Source organism: Synchiropus splendidus, chromosome 1 (genome assembly GCF_027744825.2).
Source record: "Synchiropus splendidus isolate RoL2022-P1 chromosome 1, RoL_Sspl_1.0, whole genome shotgun sequence".
NCBI classification, from domain to species: domain Eukaryota; kingdom Metazoa; phylum Chordata; class Actinopteri; order Syngnathiformes; family Callionymidae; genus Synchiropus; species Synchiropus splendidus.
In genome coordinates, this window is record NC_071334.1 from 11,838,553 (window position 1) to 11,862,659 (window position 24,107).

General features: G+C 43.8%; 3 protein-coding genes across 3 annotated transcripts; 2 read left to right on the forward strand and 1 right to left on the reverse strand.

Annotated features, from left to right (window-relative positions):
* Positions 1–2,781, reverse strand: ctbs (chitobiase, di-N-acetyl-). Its single transcript, XM_053856789.1, has 7 exons — positions 2,538–2,781; positions 1,806–1,944; positions 1,392–1,600; positions 1,150–1,321; positions 979–1,076; positions 473–634; positions 1–361 (listed from the first exon to the last, which is right to left on the reverse strand). Exons 1-7 carry the CDS (start codon positions 2,652–2,654, stop codon positions 173–175), a joined length of 1,086 nt encoding a protein of 361 aa, XP_053712764.1. The 5' UTR covers positions 2,655–2,781; the 3' UTR covers positions 1–172.
* Positions 1,866–12,320, forward strand: LOC128754267 (vitellogenin-2-like). The gene is made up of 35 exons (XM_053856765.1): positions 1,866–1,973; positions 4,493–4,658; positions 4,741–4,761; positions 4,826–4,977; positions 5,052–5,303; positions 5,370–5,531; positions 5,593–5,741; positions 5,806–5,953; positions 6,027–6,184; positions 6,245–6,410; positions 6,479–6,604; positions 6,678–6,896; positions 6,959–7,176; positions 7,243–7,340; positions 7,416–7,540; positions 7,607–7,708; positions 7,779–7,898; positions 7,972–8,158; positions 8,232–8,325; positions 8,403–8,588; positions 8,668–8,791; positions 8,864–9,080; positions 9,147–9,568; positions 9,944–9,988; positions 10,060–10,116; positions 10,190–10,396; positions 10,459–10,601; positions 10,722–10,860; positions 10,926–11,055; positions 11,133–11,316; positions 11,382–11,476; positions 11,535–11,629; positions 11,696–11,861; positions 11,929–12,090; positions 12,167–12,320. Exons 2-35 carry the CDS (start codon positions 4,619–4,621, stop codon positions 12,274–12,276), a joined length of 5,019 nt encoding a protein of 1,672 aa, XP_053712740.1. The 5' UTR covers positions 1,866–1,973; positions 4,493–4,618; the 3' UTR covers positions 12,277–12,320.
* Positions 12,321–16,197: 3,877 nt separating this feature from the next.
* Positions 16,198–24,087, forward strand: LOC128753950 (vitellogenin-like). Its single transcript, XM_053856235.1, is given in 29 exon segments — positions 16,198–16,237; positions 16,616–16,767; positions 16,843–17,094; positions 17,163–17,324; positions 17,405–17,553; positions 17,620–18,244; positions 18,325–18,450; positions 18,524–18,742; positions 18,816–19,033; positions 19,113–19,210; positions 19,277–19,401; positions 19,482–19,583; positions 19,657–20,029; positions 20,149–20,242; positions 20,327–20,512; positions 20,591–21,003; positions 21,077–21,651; positions 21,728–21,772; positions 21,852–21,932; positions 22,003–22,209; positions 22,281–22,423; positions 22,502–22,637; positions 22,701–22,824; positions 22,919–23,099; positions 23,168–23,262; positions 23,337–23,437; positions 23,523–23,682; positions 23,743–23,904; positions 23,984–24,087. Coding segments are annotated over 29 exon segments (5,448 nt in total).
* The last annotated feature ends 20 nt before the right edge of the window (positions 24,088–24,107 follow it).

Below are 24,107 nucleotides of genomic sequence, written 5' to 3' on the forward strand. Positions count from 1 at the left end.
GTCGGGATAAACCTTTTATTTTTATGTATTTATGGAAAATGCCCTCAGTGTAGGGCTCTGCTCCGCGGAGAATCAGTGGAATGTCAATGGCTACACTGAATAGCAGCGGCCAGTGCAGCGCAGAACAAAGCGGCGTGTGTTGACCAAACAAGTAGGTGTGAAGGGAGGAAGTCTAGCATCCCAGAAGCGCCTTCCACATCATCGCAGTCTGTTGCCTGGCCACCGGGTCGTCACTGTAGTCCAGGATGTTGCCGTTCCACATGCCGATGCCTCTCAGACCTTTCAGCTTCACCAAGTTTGCCTTCAGACAAAGACTCTCAGGGTCGTCGTACCAGACCTGGTGGATCTGTCCCGTTGGATCCTGAGTCATGTGGACAAACGTGTCAGTCAGAACATCTTCTGCTGACTTCTCTGCTTTTATATTCAAGAACTCCACAAACACAGTAAGAGTCAGGGAGCAGAAATCGCCCACCTTGTAATTGAAGTAGGGAGCCTTCTGGTTGTCATCCCACAGGCGGCCAGAGATGGAGCTGTTGATCTGCTTCACGATCCAGCTGTAGGGTTTCTGCTTCCCCGCTGCATCACTGCAGGGGGCGCCACGGAACGGGACTTTTGGAATAGTGCAGACGCCCTCCTGAGATTGCATAATACTTATTACTTGAGGCAAAAGGGGGATTCGAAAATGCCGCTATAGACAAAAAAATTAAAACTGTCGAGGTGACTAAAACTGAAGTTACTGAACTGTAGTTAGAGGATTGAGGATCAACGCAACAGACAGCTCCGTTTAAAAAAACAAAACAAAACAGGGACTCACCTCAAGTACCGTCACCGACATAGAACTATAGAAGTTGTAACAATAATAATTATAGTAAAGCCCTCTATAGATGTACATACCGTATACGACAACAACAACAATAATCGTGATATATTACAGCAGATCTAATAACCAATAGTGGATTAGAAAGAGAGACACCTCACCAGTGAGAAGTTGATGCAGGGATAGTCATAGCCGTACCAGGGAACACCCACCAGCAGCTTGTTCCGATCCACACTCAGGTTCAGATACAGGTCGTAAGCTGGTAAGACATGAAAGTGTAAGCCACAGAGGGGTCACTGAGGATGGGCAGGGCTCATGACCAGGTCACCAACCCTCAGTTGTCTGAGCTATGGGAGCGTTTGCCATGGCGATGCAGTCGCCTGTGATCTGGCTCTGCTCGTCGTACGACATGACAAACACCAGGTCACACGACTCGGCGATGGTGACGTAGTCATAGCAGCGTTTGTCGATGCATTTGGGCGACCAGGCGACATCGAATGACACCTGGAGAACAGGAACAGGTAAAATGAGATGCCACTTCTCGCTAGGCGCAAACGAAAAGTCTAATCTCCACCTGCGAGCCGGGAATCTCCTGGTGAAACATCTCCGTCGTCTCTTTCACCAAGCTGTTTAAGGCGAAATACTCGGGTGAGTTTTCATCCACCGCTTGTTCGATATCGATGTTGATCCCGTCCATAAACTGACTCTTGGCCAAGTTGAGCTTCTCAGTTATCCAGGCGGTTCTGTTGCCAGGGTCCACCATGTTGGAGAGGGGAACGTCACCTTTGAGAAGACAGGGACGGCCATTGATGTTTGTCTTCAGCAACAATACAGACGTCCTGTACTGCTAGCTACAAGTGCCCTGTCGCTGTTGATTTAATAAATAAAGTGTGTGTTCTCACTTGCAGTCTTTATTCTTCTGATAATATATTGGTAGCCAGATGTGTTGGAGGGTCGACCGACCTTTCGTCATTCATTTGATCCTTACCTTTAAGGACAACACGTGCTCCTTTGGAGTGAGCATAGCACATGAGTTCCGCATCATATTCCCCAAACATGGCCACCGTGGTCACCAGGTCCCAGTCGTACCACTTCCATGTCTTTTTACCAACGTCGAATACAAACACCTGAACACATGTCAATATGGAGCACTGAGGTGAGAGTGATTTAATGGTGCGTAACTATAAACCGGTTTCAAAGAGGAAGGTGAGGAGTCAGCAATGAGGAAGTTCAGGAAATTTTTGTTTCAAGTAGCACATAAAATAATAAATAACTAAATAAATAAATTGTATTCCTCTAAAGTTTTAGCAAGAGCAAGGTCAAAATATATATTAAATTTATTGATGTCTAAAAATATTATATGAATATTTGGTTTCACTTTCTAATTACGACAGATCTTAGTTTTTTTGTTATGCAAAACATACTTATATCACGTATTAAATATTTAAGTAAATTAAATCCTTGTTTATTTTGCAGCAATAAATTCTACCTATATTCAAAGTGTTGTATCGATTTCATAGGTGCATGGGAAAATGGAAAAGCTGTTTATGTCTGTGTCGCAGACAATAATTGTTGATACATTTAAGGCAGAATAAATGTTAATTCATTCAAGACAAATCTGTGCGTTGATAGAAAACGTGAATTACAATAAGCATGAGAAGTTAGTTTTGAGTCACGAGACAAGAGAAGAAACCAGAAGAAACAGCGTTGACGTCAGTACCTCAAACTCCCTTTCCGCTCGAATCTGTTGGCACAGTTGTGGTGACTCACAGGGACAATCGCCTGCCCGCACGGCCACCATCATCCACGACAACATCAGAAGAACAAACGGCGACATCTTGAGCCGCAAACTTTCTTAATCTTGTGAGAATAATCTGAGCCGTCACTCGAGTTTGAGTGCAGTACGGTGACCGACGAGGGACAAACCGTCTCACAACACCCGTAATAAGATTACTATCAGAATCACAATGAGAAAACCTCGATTAATCCCGGGAGACATTTCATGCACGTCTACACCCTTTAATCGATTAAAGGAGTGTCGTCTTCATTTGATCATTAATGAGACAATTGATACCAAATCTTCATAGGTCTCTTGTATTATTACATACGGATAGAAAATATCATCATTTCTAAGAATATATGAGCATACATCTTAATAAGAAATAATATATTTAACTTTATTTAAACTTTATTGTTTCATTAGACTTCCAACTAAAAAGCATATATTATTCAATATATATATACATTTCAATAAAATGTGCACGAGACACATGACATACATGACACACACATATGTATATATATATATATACAACCAAATTTATATGCTAGTAGAAAAATTCCTCTGAACTTCTTTTTTTGTGAACTTCGGAGGTCCTTATATTAACCACAACATCATTTGGGAACTAGAATTAGGACAGAGTTGCTTGTCCATTGCGCTTAATCTATTCTGAGGCCACCAAAGTTAGGAGAATCATAGGAGTGTGGTTCATTACCAAACAGTGGAGTTACATAACAAAAAATGTCTTACACAAATAGTGAAATGTAAAGTTTGTCTACCGACGGTGACGATTTAAGCAAATTTAAATCACACATCTTCATTTTATTCTATCATCATTTTATTATTATATACTTTTAAAAAGAATTAAAGTTATGTCAAAGGATATCAGAGAAATATCTGCAAGTAATCCTGTGACATGATTTTTCCATAGTTTATATTCAAATAAGAAAAATGTTAGCTATAAAATAATTACAAATAAATAAATAATATTATTTTCTCTGATAGTTTTGTTTAAGTTGATAAAACTAATTGTTGACTAATTGATTGTAAATATATATATTAAAAAATGATATTTGATGATAGATTTGGAATTGTAGAACAAGCATTCTATAAATATTGTTGTAGAGGAACGAAATCTAATCTTTTCACAGGTTATTGGCATCCTAAAGTAAATTTGTTGTGCAATGCCCTAGCAAGAAAGATTTGAGGGCAGAGCAAAGTGACATGTAATTCAAACAGTGAAAGTTGTTTGCGATTTCCCCAAGGCTGTTTTCGTGCACCAGCAGGAGCCAGATGCAGCACCCTTCACCCTGAATACCAGAAAAACACTTCTCAACACGCTACTTGAACATATTGAGGGTCAAGATATGATTTGAATAGATCAAGTAAATACCATGGCACCCCCCAAAAAAAACCGTAGTGTCAATGTGTTTTTTTTTTCCAGCTTGAAATCAATGCTGTATTTTTTTTTTTATTATATCTATTGTCACTGACCTGCGGCGTAACACAAGGTTCTGTTGTAGACCAAATCATCCATAACTTTTCTGTCCACTGCCATGTAGATCGCAAAAGTTTTACCTACCAATAAGAGGTTCGAAAAGCATGTAGCTTGGAATCCAGGCATCTTATCTGACTCCTCAGCTTAACAAAAACAGAACCGAAAGTTAAAAATACAACCAACCTAATCATCTTCACTCGTCCATCTGGACGCCTGTAAATGTCTGTTTCTGTTCCCATTAAGCCAATAAATGCACTTTGGGAACAGCGTTCTGAACAGAGCTAAATAAGATAAGGTGTTTTCATTTACTATTATTATATCCAGTGGGCTCACATGACAGTAGGATGTGAATCATTTAAAATGCAAGCACAATTAATTCAAGTTCTATCTTCCTCAGCCCTGCACTCGCTACAATCAACAATTGTGAGGAGGTTTGGTTAATCATTCGCCAAGTGGCACATGCCTCGGGCAGATCTACCTTTATAAGGACTCTTCTGATGGCAATCGATCACAGCCACCAGCCATGAGAGTGTTTGTCCTTGCTCTGGTTGTGGCCCTTGCGGGTGAGCATTTCTCCTAACTGTATTCTAAAGCTCTAATTTTATTTCAGATGGAACTCATGACTTTGTGATTTTTTTTTTTCAGCTGCTCACCAGGTCCATTTTGGTAAGTCTCAATTTTCCATCCACTGAAGCTTCACTTGCCTGCCTGAACGACTGTGTTACTGCAGCGCCCGAGTTTGCTGCTGGGGACACTTACATCTACCAGTATGAAGCGTTCCTCCTGGGTGGCCTGCCGGAGGAGGGTCTGGCCCGGGCCGGGGTCCAAATAAAGAGCAAAGTCTTCATCTTGGCTGAGACCCCTGAGATCTACATACTGCGGGTAAATAGCAAATGGATTTTTAGTTTGAATTACATGTCCACAGAAACACATGCAATAATACTTTTGTCTTGCAGATTATGGAGCCTGAAATCTTTGAGTACAGCGGTATCTGGCCCAAAGATCCATTCGTCCCTGCCACCAAACTGACCGCAGCCCTGGCTACTCAGCTCTTGACACCAGTCAAGTTTGAGTACGCTCACGGCGTTGTGGGAAAGGTCTTTGCACCCGTGGGTGTCTCTGCCACTGTCCTCAACATCTACAGGGGAATCCTCAACGTCCTCCAGCTGAACATCAAGAAGACCCAGAACGTCTATGAGCTGCAGGAGGTATTGTCATCTCCTGCAAAATGAACCACAATGCTGAACTAACTCATTCCTCATCTCCTTCCGCAGCCTGGGGCACAGGGCGTGTGTAAGACCCACTACATCATTTATGAGGATGTCAAGGAGGAACGCATCTATCTGACCAAGACCAAGGACTTGAACCACTGCCAGGAGAGGATTATCAAAGACATCGGCTTGGCTTACACAGAGAGATGCATCGAGTGCCAGGGTGTAAGTGGCTCCTCAGTCCATTCAGTCAAACACCTCAACATGAAATGAAACTGCTCCACAGGGGGAGCACGCTATGAAGGGAACGGCTGCCTACGACTACACCATGAAGCCCACAGCCACGGGATATATGATCTTGGAAGCAACCTCAACAGAACTCATCCAGTTCTCTCCCTTCAACATCATGAACGGTGCTGCCCAAATGGAGGCCAAGTATGTGCTTTGAATGTGAAATGAAGTGAAAGAAAAGCAATGTAACACCAACATTTCCCTGCAGGCAAATCTTGAAATTCCTGGAGATTGGAAAAATCCCAGTGCCCATCGGAGCTGACTATGTCCCACGTGGATCCCTGCAGTATGAGTTTGGCGCCGAACTCCTCCAGACCCCCATCCAGCTTCTAAAAATCACTCATCCTGAAGCTCAGGTATCTAATCTCGGTAGCCATATTTAAAACAGAAACACATTCCAATTCCTAATATACCTATTGCATTTAACAGCTTATTGAGGTTCTCAACCACCTGGTGACCTTCAACACAGCCAGAGTCCATGATGACGCACCACTCAAGTTCATTGAGCTCATCCAACTGCTGCGCGTTTCTGGATTTGACAGCATCGAGGCCCTCTGGACTCAATTCAAAACTAAACCTGACCACAGGTCGGTCAACAAATAAAACACGTCAAATTCACAGACACTAGAAAGTACTGTCACCCTCAGGTACTGGATCCTGAATGCCATCCCAGCTATTGGTACTCATGATGCCCTGAGGTTCATCAAGGAGAAGTTCCTGGGTCAAGAATTGACTATGGCTGAAACCGCTCAGGCACTGATCGCGTGCATTCACACTGTGACCGCCGACCTGGAGGCTATCAAGCTTGCTGAGGTCAGAGTCTGGGGAACTGAAGACACCCCTGCGATGCAAATCATTGTGCTAAATGCTCTTTACTGCAGGCTTTGGCCTTGAACAACAACGTTAAAAGAAACCCTGTCCTGCGAGAGATCGTCATGCTCGGCTATGGAACCCTTGTCTTCAAATACTGTGCAGAAAACCCGGCTTGTCCCGTCGACCTACTGAGAGTATGTATGGTGAAAGCATTTTCCTTCCTTTTTTTTAACTTAGAGGTAAAACTGAACCATTTTCCGTGTGCAGCCCATTCACGAAATCGCGGCTGAAGCTGTTGCCAGAGTCGATTTCGAAGAGCTTATCCTTGCTCTCAAAGTCCTGGGTAATGCAGGGCATGCCTCCAGTCTCAAGCCAATCATGAAGCTCCTGCCTGGTTTTGGAAGTGCAGCATCTTCGTTCCCACACAGAGTTCACTTTGATGCCGTTCTCGCCATGAGGAATATTGCAAAGAAAGATCCCAAAATGGTAACGTTCAGTCGACACAGAGATTTGCATGTTACTAACTGCTCTCCCTTTGAATGTCTTAGGTCCAGGAACTGGCTGTTCAGCTTTTCATGGACAAGGCTTTGCATCCAGAGCTCCGTATGGTTTCGGCTATTGTGTTGTTTGAAACCAAACTCCCCATGGGACTGGTGACCACTCTTGCCAATACGCTGTTGATGGAACCCAACCTTCAGGTGGCAAGCTTTGTCTACTCTTACATGAAGGCTATGACAAGAAACACCGCACCAGACTACAAATCAGTGTAAGGACTCTGTTGTTGGATCAATAGCATAAACAAAATGTCATTCCTTCTAACACTCTTTTGTAGTGCTAGTGCCTGCAACGTCGCTGTGAAGATCCTCAGCCCCAAGTTTGACAGACTGAGCTATCGCTTCAGTAGAGCACTTTATCTGGACGCCTACCTGAGTAAGAAAAAGAAATACATTTCTCTAATACTTAAGTGCAACCATGACCAACCAACCTTCACGGTTTTTCTTGCAGATCCCTACATGATGGGTGCTGCTGCCAGTGCCTTCTACATGAACGACGCTGCTACTGTCATGCCGAAAGCAGTGGTAGCCAAAGCACGCACCTACCTGGCAGGGGCATATGCTGACATTTTTGAGGTACGATAAATTAAAATGAAGACATAAAAGAGGCGGTGATGGACAACATCTTGATTGGTCTTTCAGTTTGGAGTGAGAACTGAGGGAGTGCAGGAGGCGCTTATGAAAATCGAGGACGCTCCAGAAAGCACCGAAAGGATTGCCAAAATGAAACGTGTTTTGAAGGCCGTAAGTACATTTTTTATACATGAACATGCATAAACGTGCATTACAAACCACTCTCTTTTATTGAATGCAGCTCTCTGAATGGCGGTCTTCTCCATCAAGGCTACCACTGGCCTCCGTTTATGTGAAGTTCTTTGGACAAGAAATTGCATTTGCCAACATCGACAAGGCTGTCGTTGATCACATCATTGCGGTATGGTGTTCTCCTCTTGTATATATTTCTTATTATTGAGCGTTCGCAGCACTGATGTGGCTGTCATGCACAGCTGGCTGATGGACCTGCCATTCGCGCCTACGGAAGGGAGGTTTTGGACACTTTGCTGGCTGGCATTAGCGCACATTATGTGAAGCCGATGCTTGTCGCTGAGGTGCGTCGTATTTTCCCCACGTCTGTTGGTCTGCCCATGGAGCTCAGTTTTTACACCGCTGCTGTGGCATCTGCATCCGTAGAACGTACGTTGACTATTAACAGCGGCCAAGTAAACGGATGTAATTACTTACACTTCATTGAAATGTTATCTCACAGTTCAAACTGGTATAACGCCACGTCCATCAGAGGACTTCCATGCGTCTCAACTCCTTAAGTCTGACATCAGCATCATGGCTGCAATTTCTCCAAGGTACACACTGCAGTGTGATCTGACCGAACATAAAACCTCTGAAACCCACTTTGAGTAAATGCTTTCTTATTCTTCAGTGTTTCCATGCACACCTACGCTGTCATGGGCATCAACACCGCTTGGTTCCAGGCCTCTCTGATGTCAAGGGCCAGAGTTTACTCACACATTCCTGCAAAGATTGAAGCAAGATTCGACATGATTAAGGGCAACTTTAAGTTTGCGTTTCTGCCAATTCAGGGCGTTGATAAACTTGCATCCGCACTGTAAGTATTTGAACTTTCACCAGCATACAGCGCATCATTTAGTTTTCAAGTTGAGTGATAGTATGTTCTGTTAAAACAGGGTTGACACGTTTGCTATTGCAAGAAATGTGGAAGACCTCGGCACTGCAATAATAACACCAATGGTTCCAAGCGAAGTAGCCGCACAAGTGTCTTCCAAATTCTCAAAGATGTCAGGTGGAGTGGTGAGTGGTCACATTTGCTTTATGCTTAATTATTTATGCTTAAAACATTGACTACATTTTTGGTTGACGCAGACATCCTCATCAGAAATCATCGTGGGTGATGTGTCAGTTGAATTTAAAAACCGGCGAGAACACAGCACGTGTCTTGAGAAAAAGATGTGTGCCATATTTGAAACGTTTGGATTGAAGGCCTGCGCAGACATCGAATCTCATAATGCTGCCTTCATCAGACACAGCCCACTGTACTTTGTGGTCGGGAAACACAGCCTTCTTTTTGAAGTCATTCCAGGCAAGTATCTTTGGTCTCGTTCATGGTAGGCGATTATAGGTAGAATCACCCTGATTCCTCTTTCAGAAGCCGGACCTGCCATTGAGAGGATTGAGATTGAAGTTCAGTTGGGAGAAAAAGCAGGAGAAAAGATAGTGAAAGTGATAAAGATGAGTGAGGAAGACATTGTTGAGGATAAGAATGTCCTGATGAAACTGAAGAAAATCCTGATACCCGGGTTGAACGTCACTTCCTCCAGCTCCAGCATGTCCGCTTCTAGCAGCTCAAGAGTCTCTTCCTCATCCAAGTCATCCTCTAGTGCTTCCTCTCGCCCCAAGAGCAAAAGAGTTGACAGTAAATCCCCGGTCAAGAAAAGTGTGAGCAGCTCCAGCCTACTCTCCAAATCCTCAAGCAGTCGTTCATCTCTCAAGTCCAGGAGCAGCGACTCTCTCAGGTCCAGCAGTCGCTCTTCCAGCAGCAGCTCATCTCTCTCCAGTGCCCTTTCAAAGGTGAGGAAAAAAGAGACACTCGGAGTAATCCACTGCAGCGGTAATGGCGCAGTAGGCCAAACAAAGAGTCACAGTCTTTCACCAGTTCTTCCGGGAAGTATGTCCTTATCCCTTTGTGGGGCAGGCATCCAGAGGGCATCCTAACTCCATGCCATACCATCTTCACACATCTGAATAAGGTGTGGGATGAGTCTTACTGTCAGACTATTCTAGCTTTTTGTTTAGATGTTAAGGTAGAGTCCAGCTACCTCCCTAAGGACAAGTACTATACCCTTAGCTCGCGACCATAGGTGAGGGATTGTTAATCAGAAGAAAGATCAGAAGCTTGACCAGATTAGTACGTCCTCATTGCAAAATCAACCTTCTCTCTTGCAGCAGGAGCAGTTTGAGATGACATTCATCAAGAGCCACGTCCACAAGGTATTTACCGTTGTACAAAAAAGTAGAGTGCAGCTTAATAAAGATGGATAATCCTTCCATGTCGCACCCAGCATTCCCGACTCAACAGCAAAAGCAGTGCCCGCAGCTTCGAAGAGATCTACAATAAGGTAGTGCTTATGTCATTTCCATAATCTGTCAAAGAACTGCGGTCACTGATGTTGGAATGACTGGCACTTTCAGGCCAAGTATCTCGCCTCTGCCCTGACTCCTGTTATGACCGTCATTGTGCGTGCCATGAGGGTCCACCAAAAGGATCTAGGATACCAGCTTGCAGCTTACTTTGACAGACAGACATCCAGAGTGCAGCTCATATTGGCCAATCTTGCAGAAGAAGACCGCTGGAGAATGTGTGCTGATGGCGTAATGCTGAGTAAGCACAAGCTGATGGTAAGTGTTTGCCATCCACATGGTAATGCCTTTCCTAAATGAAGCTTTCCTGATTTGTTTAGGCCACCCTTGCATGGGGTCTTGAATGCAAACAATATGACACAGAGCTCATTGCTGAAACCGGTGTGGTCGACCACGAGCCAGCGCTGCGTTTGAAACTGACGTGGGACAACCTTCCCAGTGCCTTGAAACGCTACGCTAAGCAGTAAAGACAAAAGTTTCATACATCAGAAAAAACACTTGAAAATGATGACTAACTACTTCAAGAATGTGCAGTATTACTCAAAATACGCTGCTCGATATGACACTGTGAAATTTTGACCAGGTATTCCGAGTACCTTTCCGACATTGTCCTAAAAACTGGAGTCATCTCATCAAAGGCCAAGAACATGCGTAAGGAAATCAAACTGACGGTGGCAGTTGTGTCGGAGAAATCACTGAATGTTGTACTGAAGACACCAAAGGTAACGTTTTTCCCATATGCAGTTCGAGATAACTGCTCCCGGTGACTAACGCGTCATCATAACAGAGGACCATCTATAAACGTGACGTGGCTCTCCCCATCTCTCTGCCATTTGGAGTGACTGCTGCTGAGGTGGAACCATACCAGAGCAGCTGGGTTGGCAGGATCTCCTACTTAGTTAGCAAAGCACACGCAGGTGAAGAGCAGTAAAGACCCTGCTTTGGGGGAATCATTTGGATGCATCGCTCAACCGAATCTTTCTCTGTTGCACAGCTGAGTGCAGTCTGGTCAAGGACACCCTGAAAACATTCAACAAGAGGAAATACAAGAACGAGATGCCACACTCTTGCTACCAAGTTTTGGCTCAGGACTGCACGAGGGAACTGAAATTCCTGGTCCTCCTGAGGAGAGACCATGCACAAGAACACAATGGCCTTGAAGTCAAGATTGCAGACATGTAAGATATTTCATCAATAGCCAGATAGAATGAAATCCTAAGTCGTAAACTTTCTTGCCCAACAGTGACGTCGAACTGTATTCTAAGAGGGGCGTGTCCAACGTTAAGGTCAACGGAATGGAAATCCCTGTCAGCAACCTGCCATACCAGCATCACACAGGTCTTATATTATCTTTTATTTATCAAAACAGTGTTTTGACTTTGCTTTCCGCTCGTAGGTAAAATCCAGATCAGAGCCAGAGGCGATGGCATTGCCCTCTTCGCTCCCAGCCACGGAATTCAGGAGGTTTACTTCGACCCGAATAAACAGAAGGTAATAACAATGAAGTGCATCTCTTCTCAGAACTTAAGCTGAGTGTCTGCTTTGTCAATGCTTCAGGTTAAAGTTGTTGACTGGATGAGGGGACAAACTTGCGGACTTTGCGGCAAAGCTGATGGTGAAATCAAACAAGAGTACCGTACACCCAATGAACGCATTACCAAGAATGCAGTCAGCTTTGCTCATTCCTGGGTTGTGCCATCTGAGACCTGCCGTGACTCTTCAGGTAGAGACAAACCATTGGCGCAATTTATCACAATGCCCTTCCAATATTTTTTTCAACTCTCTTCCAGAGTGCCTGATGAAGCTCGAGTCCGTGAAGATGACAAAGCCATTCCTCCTGCACGGACAGCAGTCCACCTGCTACTCAGTTGAGCCTGTAATGCGCTGTCTGCCAGGCTGCATGCCAGTGAGAACCACCCCAGTCACCGTCGGCTACCACTGCATGCCCTCCGGTAAATAAAAACGGACAAGTTGCACCTTTGACTGACCAAATCATGTCTAAAGTCCCGCTCTTCTGTTTTGTTCCAGATGCTACTGTGAACTCCGACAGCCTCAGCAGCATTTACGAAAAGAGTGTTGACGTCAGTGAAACCACAGACGCTCATCTGGCCTGTCGCTGCAATGCTCAGTGTTCTTGAATACGGACATCACTTTTTTTGTCCTGGAGAAATAAGTCTGTAAATTCAAGTGTAAATTCAAATAAAAGTCTGTCGACTAAAACGTGGTTGCTTGATATCATTCTTACAATATCAGGCTCTAAAGTCCTTTTATTTTCTTCCCATGGTAGCTATCATTCTCAGGATCAACACCTTAGCGCATCAAAATTGTGAACTTCTATAATGCGTGTTTGGGTATTAGGGGTTTGGGTTTTAAGTCTAGGAGGTGTGGCACATGCCCCCGTTCCAGTCTCAATGCTTCACACAATTCAATCCAAATAAAGACAGCCCAAGTTTCTCAATTTATTCAAAAGAAAAGGCCACACTTGGCACCAATTATCAGCAAAAATAATTTTACAAAATGAGTCTTAAAAGTTCACGCACACAAGCAAAATAAAACAGACAGAAAATACCCTGACTCATACAAATCTGGGCTTCCTGGCTGCAGCAGCAAACAAACAACTGAACAACACAACTGAAAGCGACCCTTTTCAGGTGTTAAATAAAATGAAACCACAATATCAGTATAACCCAACACAGATTCACAAGAGACAAAACAGATCCAAGAACCAAAAAAGGTGTCACAATCAGATCAAACTATCTCCGAGTGCAGCAGCAAAAACAAAGAATAATACGATGCAAAAAAAAAGAGACAGCTCAAAATGGGACCAAGGGGTCATAACAGGGCAGTACTTGGAACGATGGGAGATGACAGAGCGTGACACCCCTGTTTCAATGTGTCCTTGCAAAGACTTCTTCTTACGTAACAGGCAGATGCATAAACTTCCCGATGCATGAAACCCATGAGAATGAAATGAAACCCATATTTAAGACTTGAGCAATGGTCTTATGTTCCGAGGACCATGAAAAAAATCCCCCATGGACACTTTTTTTTATTTTGTGGTACAATATCAAAAATTCAAGGCTCCACACATTAACATAAAGAAGATGCCTGAAGTTGCCACTACAAATCACCTGAATTGAAGGAACTCCCAGTAAATAAAGCTCAGGCAGTTGAGTGGCAGTGGAAGGAGGAAGTGGCGACTGAGTCATAGCAAGATCTGTCTTAATCATATGAAAAAAAATGTTATAGAACTTCTGTTATTAGATTGTCATTCATTGACTATAAATTAGAAATACCTAATATAAAAATGAGAAGTTAGTCTGCATATATAAAGCTACATGTATATCACGACTATAAAGATTTGGGACAGTGTTGGGCATATGTTGGACTATACAACGTGGAACTCTAGACAGGTGCGGAACACTGAATAGTAAAGCTCATTCGTGCCCTGCCTAAATAACAATGGCCATGATGCTATATGTTGACTTTCCCCACTGTGCTACCAATGAAGGCCATCTATTCTACACTACTCAGGAAAAGCCCCACAGCAATTCATTTAGTTCCCATTCATATTTCATTCTTTTCATTTCTATTTATTGTGTCAGCAAAGCACTTTGAAATTGCCTTGTGTATGAACGGTATATCAATAAAACCTGCAGTGGACCAGTGACCAGTCCAGAGTTTACACAGCTTTCTGCCAAATGTCAGCCTCACCGGCTCACAGTGACCCTGACTTACACAAGACCATCTGAGCGCCTGAGTACAGCAGATTGGCATTTAAACCAAACCCCTTCTGTTGAGGCGATTAGAAAACACAATCTGACATTTGATATGCAGTCACACCCATTCAAATGTCAACATGAAGTTGCTTCAATCGTAACTGTTGGTTGATGGCTCCAGTGACGAATGAATAAAGAAAGGTGCATTCATGAAGAATTATGAGCGTTTTTAACATCAACCAATATTCTTTAGGTGAACCCAATCATGAAGTTACTTCCTAAAACATTTTCCGGATCATATCAGTGTTTTTTAGGATCAGAAAAAAAATGTATCTGCAAATGTATCTGCAGCAAGTGTTGCAGGATTATGTCCAAAATTTTGATCAGAATTATTTCGATCAATGATTTTCATGATGCTCGGAGAAAGATCTGTATTTTTATTGCTTGACTTTAAATAAAGATCAATGAACAGTATACAGTGCAAAACAAAGCTATAATAATATCTCCCTCTCAAAGTAAGTATCACTTTTGCATGAGCCATTTAGCCTGAGAACAGTATCAGGGCCAGGATTTATATTTCCTTCCTCCCTGTCACAGCACATTGGAGTGACAGCTTCCTCAACACACAGACGGGGGGCAGGTCACATGTCAATGACTGACAGGTCTCAGACAGGCTTCGCAGTGCCGAGACCTCGGCCAACCGTTTGGTCATGCTGGCTGTGCGTGCAGCAGTAGGATGAATTTCTTTGCGCTGCCTTCAAACTGGGTTGAAAAATGTGAGCATTTGGTCCCAATCTGGAGCCTTATAAATGTCGCAGACTGGCTCTGATCGTGGCAAAAAATCATGCTGGTAATTTAAATGGCGTCGCTCTATCTGCAGCAGCAATGCATCGACACCTCGGATATTGCTCATAAAGTGCAGGTACAGTAAAGGTGATTCATGTAGGTGGTGCTGCTTTCCATAAAACAACTGTACAGGGTGCATGGTTTTGATCCAATGATCCATTTCCCAGTAAATAAATGCTCTGTTAATTCTGACATACAAAATATGAATTCAGTTTTTACCTGGGAATGTTATATCAATGATCCTTTGACAATTTTTAAATCAATAAATACAAAAATACTACTTTAAAATAAACATACTGCATAACAGAAAGAAATCCAGTGACTGCAGAAAACAATAACTTTAATTCATCACACTTGATCCTTATATATGAAGTTATATATATAGTTATATATATATATATATATATATATATATATATATATATATATATATATATATATATATAAAGAAGAAAGAAGAAAGAAACTGATTTCAGATCCTGATATATATATATATGTGTGTATATATATATGTGTATATATATATATATATATATATATATATATATATATATATATATATATATATATATATATATATATATATATATATGTATATATATCAGGATATGAACTCAGTTTCTTTCCTCACTAAAGTAGATAGTTGAAACTAAGGGCACATGAGTACTTATTATTATGAGTATATTATTATTATTATTATATTAGTGTTGTGCAGATGTCAACAAAATAAAATAAAAAATTTCTCTTTTAAATGGCCGTGACCAGGCATCGCCCTATAAGGCCCAACCAACCCACTGAATGTCAGCTTTCCTCCTAACAGCTGAACTGTTCAATCCAAAAAGGGAACACATCTCCAACAGCATCCATCCAGACAAGAGGACACAGACGGAGATGGTTTGGCAACCCAGTTCAAACAGCATCAGGAACAAATGTGTTAGACTGCCATGGTCACCCTGACCACAACAAATAAAGAGAGTAAACAACCAAAGTCTTTGCGTCCTCCAGAGCGAACTTTGAGTCGGCAGAAATAATGACACAGTCATAATCATAAAGGCAAACAGGAATAAAAATGCACTTGAAAAAGAAACACCTCTTGACTGGTGTCAAATATAGAATCCAGCTTATCGGAAGCAACCTTGATGGTTCTAGCTCCGGGTTGCATGTATCTGAATCACACATTATTTTACACATATTTATGCCTTTTAAAAAAACAATAAAAATGGCACTTATAAAGGAATACGCTTTGTGGCATATACTGATGTAATGCAAGAGTCACCTGCGATCAATCGTATTGCAATATTGCGGACCTCTTGTTTGAATTTGCATGGCTGTTGATACGAAGGTCAGGAGAACTTGACTTTCCAATTTCAGTGACACAAAACCCAAACTCCAACCAAATATCTTATCCAACCGTGATTGACGCTTGCAATTTCCGCCCAAAATTTCTCTATAAAAGCTGGCGTGTGGCGAGGGTCAGTCACAACCCCACCAGCCATGAGAGTGGTTGTGCTCGCCCTGTCTCTGGCCCTCGTGGGTGAGTATGACTCTTTGCACAAAGTCCTTTTTAAAATAAAGAAAAGTGGCACATATGAATATACAGTACACATTTGAGACATACTTTTAGACCAAATATAAAATTCAAAACATAACTAGCCATAACCCAAAGTATATGACATTTCCAATTATTATTTTTATTTTATTTTACATTTTATTTTTATCTTATATTTTAGCATAGGTAATACATTTCACCATTAATGGAATTACTACTAACATTTTTAATTTGCCTTTTTTTTTTCAGCCGTCCACGCGCAAAACTTTGGTAGGTAGAATTTACAATTCATTTTGAATTACGGCACAATCTAATAAACATTTAAATGAAGTATCTCATGTGGCTGCACTATCCAAACTCCAGCTCCAGAGTTTGCTGCTGGGAAGACATACACGTACAAGTATGAGGCTCTACTCCTCAGCGGGGTGCCAGAGCAAAGTACGGCAAGAGCCGGCCTGAAGGTCAGCAGCAAAGTCCTTATCAGTGCCACATCTCAGAACATGCTGATGCTGAAGGTAAAATTCCAGTTTCTTGGTTAATCTCAGTTTTTAATGGTTCAACTTTAATAAGAGATGTTGTTTGCCCTCAAGCTGGTAGAACCTGAGATCCTTGAGTACAGCGGCATGTGGCCAAAGGATCCCATGACTAAAGCTACCAAACTGACTTCCGCACTGACATCTCAGCTCATGACACCCATCAAGTTTGAGTATGACCACGGTGTGGTTGGCAAAATGTATGCTCCAGCGGGAGTCTCTGTCACGGTGATGAACATCTACAGAGGCATCCTGAATGTCCTTCAGCTGAACATCAAGAAGACCCAGAATGTCTACGAGCTGCAGGAGGTTTGTCGTCATTGTTTGTAGGGAACGTGTTTTAGCAGTCTTCCCATGATATACTCTTTCCTCATAAGGCTGGAGCGCAGGGAGTGTGCAAGACCCTCTATGCCATCACTGAAGACGAAAAGGCTGAGCGCATCCTGCTGACAAAGACCAGGGATCTGGACCATTGTCAGGAGAGGATTGTGAAGGACCTGGGGTTGGCATACACTCAGACATGTGCCAAGTGCCAGCAGGTAAACTCAGCTGCTATGAACATTCTTGAATCCTTCAATCCCAGCAGCATATTGAACAACAACACATCTGGTCCCCAAAGGTTTCCAAGTCCCTGAGAGGAGCAACTGCATACAACTACATCTTGAAGGAGGTTTCTAGTGGGGTCATGATTCTTGAGGCAACAGTCAACGAGCTGATTCAGTACACCCCCTTCACCGAGGTCAACGGCGCTGCGCAGATGGAGACCAAGTGAGTGTATTTAAGAAGTTCAAACTAAACCATGTTTAATGACTTGGTTCTTCCATTATTTCCCAGGCAATCCTTGGTATTCGTTGAGATTACTAAAGGACCCATCATTCCCATCAATGCAGCTTACATCCACCGTGGATCTCTGAAGTACGAGTTTTCCAATGAGCTCCTTCAAACACCCATTCAGATGGTGAGGGTCCGGAACATCCAGTCCCAGGTATCCCCACTTCTCTTAGTAAAATCAGAGGATCGATTCAAGAGCATTTCCGACCTGTCTAAGTCCTCCCGGCTGTAGATTTTGCAGATTCTGGACCATCTGGTGGTTCACAACAAGGAACGAGTCCACGAGGATTCCCCCTTGAAATACATGGAGCTGGTGCAGTACCTGCGTAGTGCTCATTTTGAGGACCTGGAAATGATTTGGAACCAGTTCAAACACAAACCTGATTACAGGTGACATGTTCATCTGAATGTTGATGTCAATGACTTATGGAACAGCATGAGTCATCATTGATTCATGTACAGGAAATGGATCATCGATGCCGTTCCTTCCATTGGCAACGAAGTTGCTCTGAAGTTCATTAAGGAAAAGATCTTGGCCAATGAGCTGACTATGGCTGAAACAGCTCAAGCCTTGATCGCATCTATTCACTTGGTGACGGCCAACAGCGCCGCCATCAAGGAGATCGAGGTGAGTGCTCTCCATCCAATAATCGATGTGTCAATGTAAAGGCGAAGCAACAAATCATTTCTTATTCCTGCCCCCTCAAGTCTCTGCTGGTCAACAACAAAATCATTGAGAACCAAATTCTCCGTGAGATTGTCTACCTTGGCTATGGAACAATGATTTCCAAGCACTGCGTCGACAAGGCTGTCTGTCCATCTGAACTGATCAAGGTACCAGCGTCAACCACCATCTAATGTGGCGTAGTCTGGAACTTGCAGCGAGATGTTCTTTCCTCTCCTGCAGCCCATCCAAGAGCAACTTGCAGATGCCGTAGCCAAAGACGAAACCAGGGACATCGTCCTGTTCTTAAAGGTTCTGGGTAATGCTGGTCTTCCAACCAGCATTAAGCCAATCACAAAGATCCTGCCCATCCACGGCACTGCTGCTACATCCTTGCCCATGAGAGTTCACTCTGATGCCATCATGGCCCTGAGGAACATTGCAAGGAAGGAACCCAGAATGGTAAAAGCCAATATTGGCGTTAAAGATCACGACAGACACATGGTTCAAGCATGCTCTTTCTCTCCTACACCAGATCCAGGATTTGTCTCTTCAGCTTTACATGGACAAGGCTCTCCACCCTGAGCTCCGTATGCTTGCTTGCATCGTGCTGTTTGAGACCAGGCCACCCATGGGACTAGTGACAACTCTGGCCAATATAGTGAAGAATGAGGAGAATCTGCAAGTGGCAAGTTTCACCTACTCTCACATGAAGTCCCTGACCAGAAGCACCACTATTCCTCATGCGTCTGTGTAAGAATATTCCCTCCCCCTCTTTGTCGGTCGAGAGCATGGACTTTAGGCGGCTGACGGGGTTTTCACGTCTTTTCAGTGCTGCCGCCTGCAATGTTGCCATCAAAATCCTCAGCTCAAAGCTGGATAGAATGAGTATGCGTTTCAGCAAGGCCGTGCACATGGACATCTTCAACAGTAAGACACTTCACTGGGATGTTTCACTCGACTAAAACGTGACTACACCATGAATAACTTTTACAGCTAACTACATGGTTGGAGCTGCTGCGAGCACTTTCTACATCAATGACGCTGCCACCATCCTGCCAAGATCTGTCATCGCCAAGGCCACCGCCTACATCGCTGGAGCTGCTGCCGATGTCCTTGAGGTGGGAGAGAAACAGCATGGCACAATACTTTTCTCCATAAATAACAATGCGTAACAGCTGAACTATGGAACTACTCCTAGTTTGGAGTGAGAACCGAAGGAATCCAGGAGGCTTTCTTGAAGAACTCTGCTATCACTGAAAACGTGGACAGGATCACCAAAATGAAGCGCGTCATTAAGGCTGTAAGAAACCAGAGCACAAGGAGGTAAACCTAACCTTGCAGTGAGACTTTGACTTTGGTTTGGTTTTTCACAGATCTCAGACTGGAGGTCTCTTCCTGTGTATCCGCCTCTGGGTTCCGTCTATATCAAGTTATTTGGACAGGAAGTTGCTTTCGCCAACATCGACAAATCCTGGGTGGATCAGGCAATTGCAGTAAGTTTCAATTCAGTCAAGGAACTTCCCGACTCCTGAAAGTCAAAGCAAATTGTTCCACAACAGATCGCGACTGGACCCTCTGTTGAGAATACGGCAAGAGACATTGTGAAGAGTCTGCTCTCTGGCATTTCCCTCAACTTCATTAAGCCAGTCCTGGCTACCGAAATGAGGCGTATTTTGCCAACTGCTGCCGGTCTGCCAATGGAGCTGAGTCTCTACACTGCTGCCGTCGCGGGCGCAAATGTTGAATGTAAGAGACAGTGTTGTACTCAGCGCTACAGTATACTGAATCACCATATCTACTTTACATTTGTTTGGTGATGAAACACCAAGCCAGTGTTTAATCAAAGTGGTTATCCGCTTGTTTAGTCAAGGCCAAAGCTACACCAAGTCCACCAGACAATTTCCGCCTCAGTCACCTTTTGAAGACCAACATTGAGCTTCAAACAGAGATGAAACCAAGGTATAGCACCATTGTCTTATGGACTAAAATGAGTTATAAATAGTATCAAGCACTGTAAAGAATGGACTTTTGATCTTTCCTCAGCATTGCCATGAACTCCTTTGCTGTGATGGGCATCAACACAGAGATCATTCAGGCTGTCGTGCTGTCCAGAGCAAGTGTCAACTCATTCATTCCTGCAAAAATTGAGGCAACACTGGACATTGCTGAGGGTCACTTTAAGATTGTGGGCCTGCCTGTGGGCTCACATGAGCACTTTGGATATGCACAGTGAGAAAATCTAAATCTCCAAACACAAAGATCATTGTTAATATTTTGGACATAGCTGCATTCTTCATCTCATTCCAGCATCGAGACGAACGCTATTGTGAGGAATTTTGAGGAACCATCGGGCGAGAAAAGTACTCCCGTCATTCCAATGAAGGTTGTGAAGACAGCAGAAATAATCTCATCTCGTATGGTTTCCAACGCCGCAAGTGTGGTAAGTTAACTTTTTTATCAGCATGAAGGAAATTATTTTGAAGTCGTATTCATACTGCCACAGTCCAAATCCTCTGAGATGGTCGAGCCAGAAATTGACTCAGTGGTAGAGCCCATCATCAAGAACAAACGGGAGATATTTCAGAAGAAGTACTGCGCTAAAGTCGCTGTCGTCGGAGTGAAGACCTGTTTCAAATTAGAGAGACAAAATGTTGCTTCCAAGAAGACCATTTTCAACTGGTTGATTGGAAAGAATTCCATTGCTTGGTCCATGATTCCAAGTAGGTTATCAGAAATCAGGAAACATTTATGTTGCTCATGGACAGATATTTAATGGCATATCTGTTCCTTTAGTTGAAGGCAAGGCCGTTGAACGACTGGAGATGGAGGTCCAGGTTGGAGCAAAAGCAGCAGAGAAACTGATCAAGAGGATCAATCTGAGTGGGGAAGAGGAGGAGGAGGAGGCAATGCCTCCAGTTAAACCAGTGCTGGCCAAGCTCAAGAAAATCCTGACTCCTGGTCTGAAGAACAGCACCATGTCATCCTCGTCTTCCAGCTCAAGCCATTCTAGTTCAAGCCTTGGCTCAAAGTCCTCCGCTTCTAGCTCTTCTTCTCGACTTAGCAGCAAGCCAGTCAAGCCCCTCAGTAAGCGACGCAGCGTGAGCGTCAGTAGCAGCAGTCGTGTAAGCAGCAAGAGCAGCAGCAGCAGCAGCAGTCGCGTCAGCAGCAGCAGCAGAGTTGGCAGCAAGAGCAGCAGTAGCAGCAGCAGCAGCAGCAGTCAAGTTAGCAGCAAGAGCAGCAGCAGCAGCAGATCCTCTCTGAAGAGAAAGTCTTTCAAATTCAGCTCAGAGTCCAGTCTGGAATCTCTCTTCACCTCTAGCTCCAGCTCCAGCTCCAGCTCCAGTGCATCCATTGAGCCCATCTCCAAGGTTCGGCCCTAACTGACACTTATTTTGAATTGGATTGTCAAACTTTCAGTTATCCATGTTTGTTTTCCACTAACAGCGAGTGGACAACCGTCAGAAGTTTGTCAGACACCACAAGAAGCAGGTGCGACAGTGTTTCCTTTGAGCCTGATTTTTACAAAACAAGCCATGCTAACCACCTTTCTTGTGGTATCATTATAAAGATGATCCGCCCCAAAGCTACCTCAGCAGAAATGTCCAGGAGCAGAAGCAGTGCCTCTAGCTTTGAAGCCATCTACTCAAAGGTGACATTGCTGTTTAAAGAAGATCACTTCCATGTTTTGTGGTTCTAATCTTGACTGTTGGAATAAATAGAAAAAGTTCCTTGGCAAGGAAGTTGAGCCTTCACTGGCCATCATCTTCCGCGCCGTGAGAGCAGATCAGAAGGTCGAGGGATTCGAAATCTCTGCTTACCTTGACAAGCCTGCTGCAAGACTTCAAATCATTCTGGCTGCGCTGGCTGAAGAAAACAACTGGAAGTTCTGCGCCGATGGCATCATTCTCAGCAAGCACAAAGTCACTGTAAGACAATGCGACAACACAAGAAAATCAAGGTTAATGGTAGCTCATGCGAATGACCTGCAACTCAACAGGCAAAATTCGCATGGGGAGCTGAGTGCAAGCAATATGACACCATAATCATAGCTGAGACTGGTCTCCTCGGACCAAACCCAGCCGCTCGCCTTAGACTGGCCTGGACTGAGATCCCTTCTGTTGTGAGACGCTACGCCAACATGTAAGGACGTTCTTCCACCCCAAGTTAGGATTGAGTCTGTCTACCGTCCTGCTCAGTTAATATCTGTGACTTTCACAGGGTGATAAAATACATTCCCGAATACATTTGGGCTGACTGGATTCACGGCAAGGAATTAAACAGTGAAAAGCAGCTGTCGCTCACTCTGGTGGCCACATCTGACAAAACTCTGGAGCTGATCGGAAAGACACCAACAGTACGTCCGTGATTGTTTTAATGAAATACCGAAGCAATGACGTGCAAACTCCTACTCCTCCAGCGCACCCTCTACAGGCTCAACCTGCATCTTCCCATCGCTCTGCCACTTGACGACATGACCGGCTTGGTTCCTTTCGATGACCTCAGTGAAAAGATCAGCTTCATCATGTCCAAAGCTGGAGCAGGTATGAAACAACTTTTTAGTGTTATGCCATACAAATGACACTAAAAAAACACTGTTTCAGACGGTTGTCAAAACTTTCCTTCCCTTTCATTCAGCCGAGTGCCGCTACGAGAAAGAGACGCTGACCACATTCAACAAGAGGAAATTCAAAAACGAGATGCCACTGTCTTGTTACCAAGTTGTGGCCCAGGACTCTACGGAGGAGATGAAGTTCATGGTCTTGTTGAAGAAGGACCACGTCGAACAGCACCACCTCAATGTCAAGGTTGCCGACATGTGAGCATAAATGAGAAAAATAATGCAAAAATATTCCCAGACATGCTGATGAAAACCTTTTCTTTCAGTGATATCGACCTGTATCCCAGGAATTCTGACATGATAGTGAAGGTCAACGGAATGGAAATCCCTATCAGCAACCTGCCATACCAGCATCCTACAGGTGCCTTGAATCATTCAATTTCAGGATCCAAGATACTTACGAAATGCAAATGACTTTGTTCTTTCTTTTTACAGCTCGAATCCAGATCAGACCACGTGGTGAGGGCATTTCTGTCATCGCACCCAGCCTGGGACTTCATGAGGTCTACTTTGGAAGAAACTCCTGGGGGGTAAGAGTCATTCCTCGATAACCGTAGTAATGGAGCAACCCCATTACCAAAGTGATTTTTTTTTTTTTTTTACCAAACCATACAGGTTGAGGTTTCTGACTGGATGAAGGGGAAAACTTCTGGACTTTGCGGGAGAGCTGACGGTGAAATTAAGCAGGAGTTCCACACACCCTATGGACGTGTGACCAAAAGCCCCGTCAGCTTTGCTCACTCTTGGGTTCTGCCTGCTGAGACCTGCCGCGACACGTCTGGTAAGCCACCGGCCTCTCCAGTCAATTTAAAGATGTTCTTACACAGGTTTTCTCCCTCAGAGTGCCGTATGAAGCTTGAATCCGTGATGCTGGAGAAGCAGATGGTTCACCATGGCCAAGATTCCAAATGTTTCTCTGTGGAGCCTGTGTTGCGCTGCCTGCCTGGGTGCTTCCCTGTAAAGACCATCCCAGTCACGGTTGGCTTCCACTGCCAGGCAACTGGTAAGTCTCCGACTGGTTCAGAATGAAATTGATCCCACCTCACCGCGGTTTTACTGATCGCTCTATTGTTCTTCCTCAGCAACCCCAGTGATGCCACCAGCCAGAATTTACGAGTCGAGCGTGGACCTGAGGGAAACAGCAGAAGCTCACATGGCCTGCAGCTGCACCGCTCAGTGTGCTTAATAACATTATCTTCATCCACC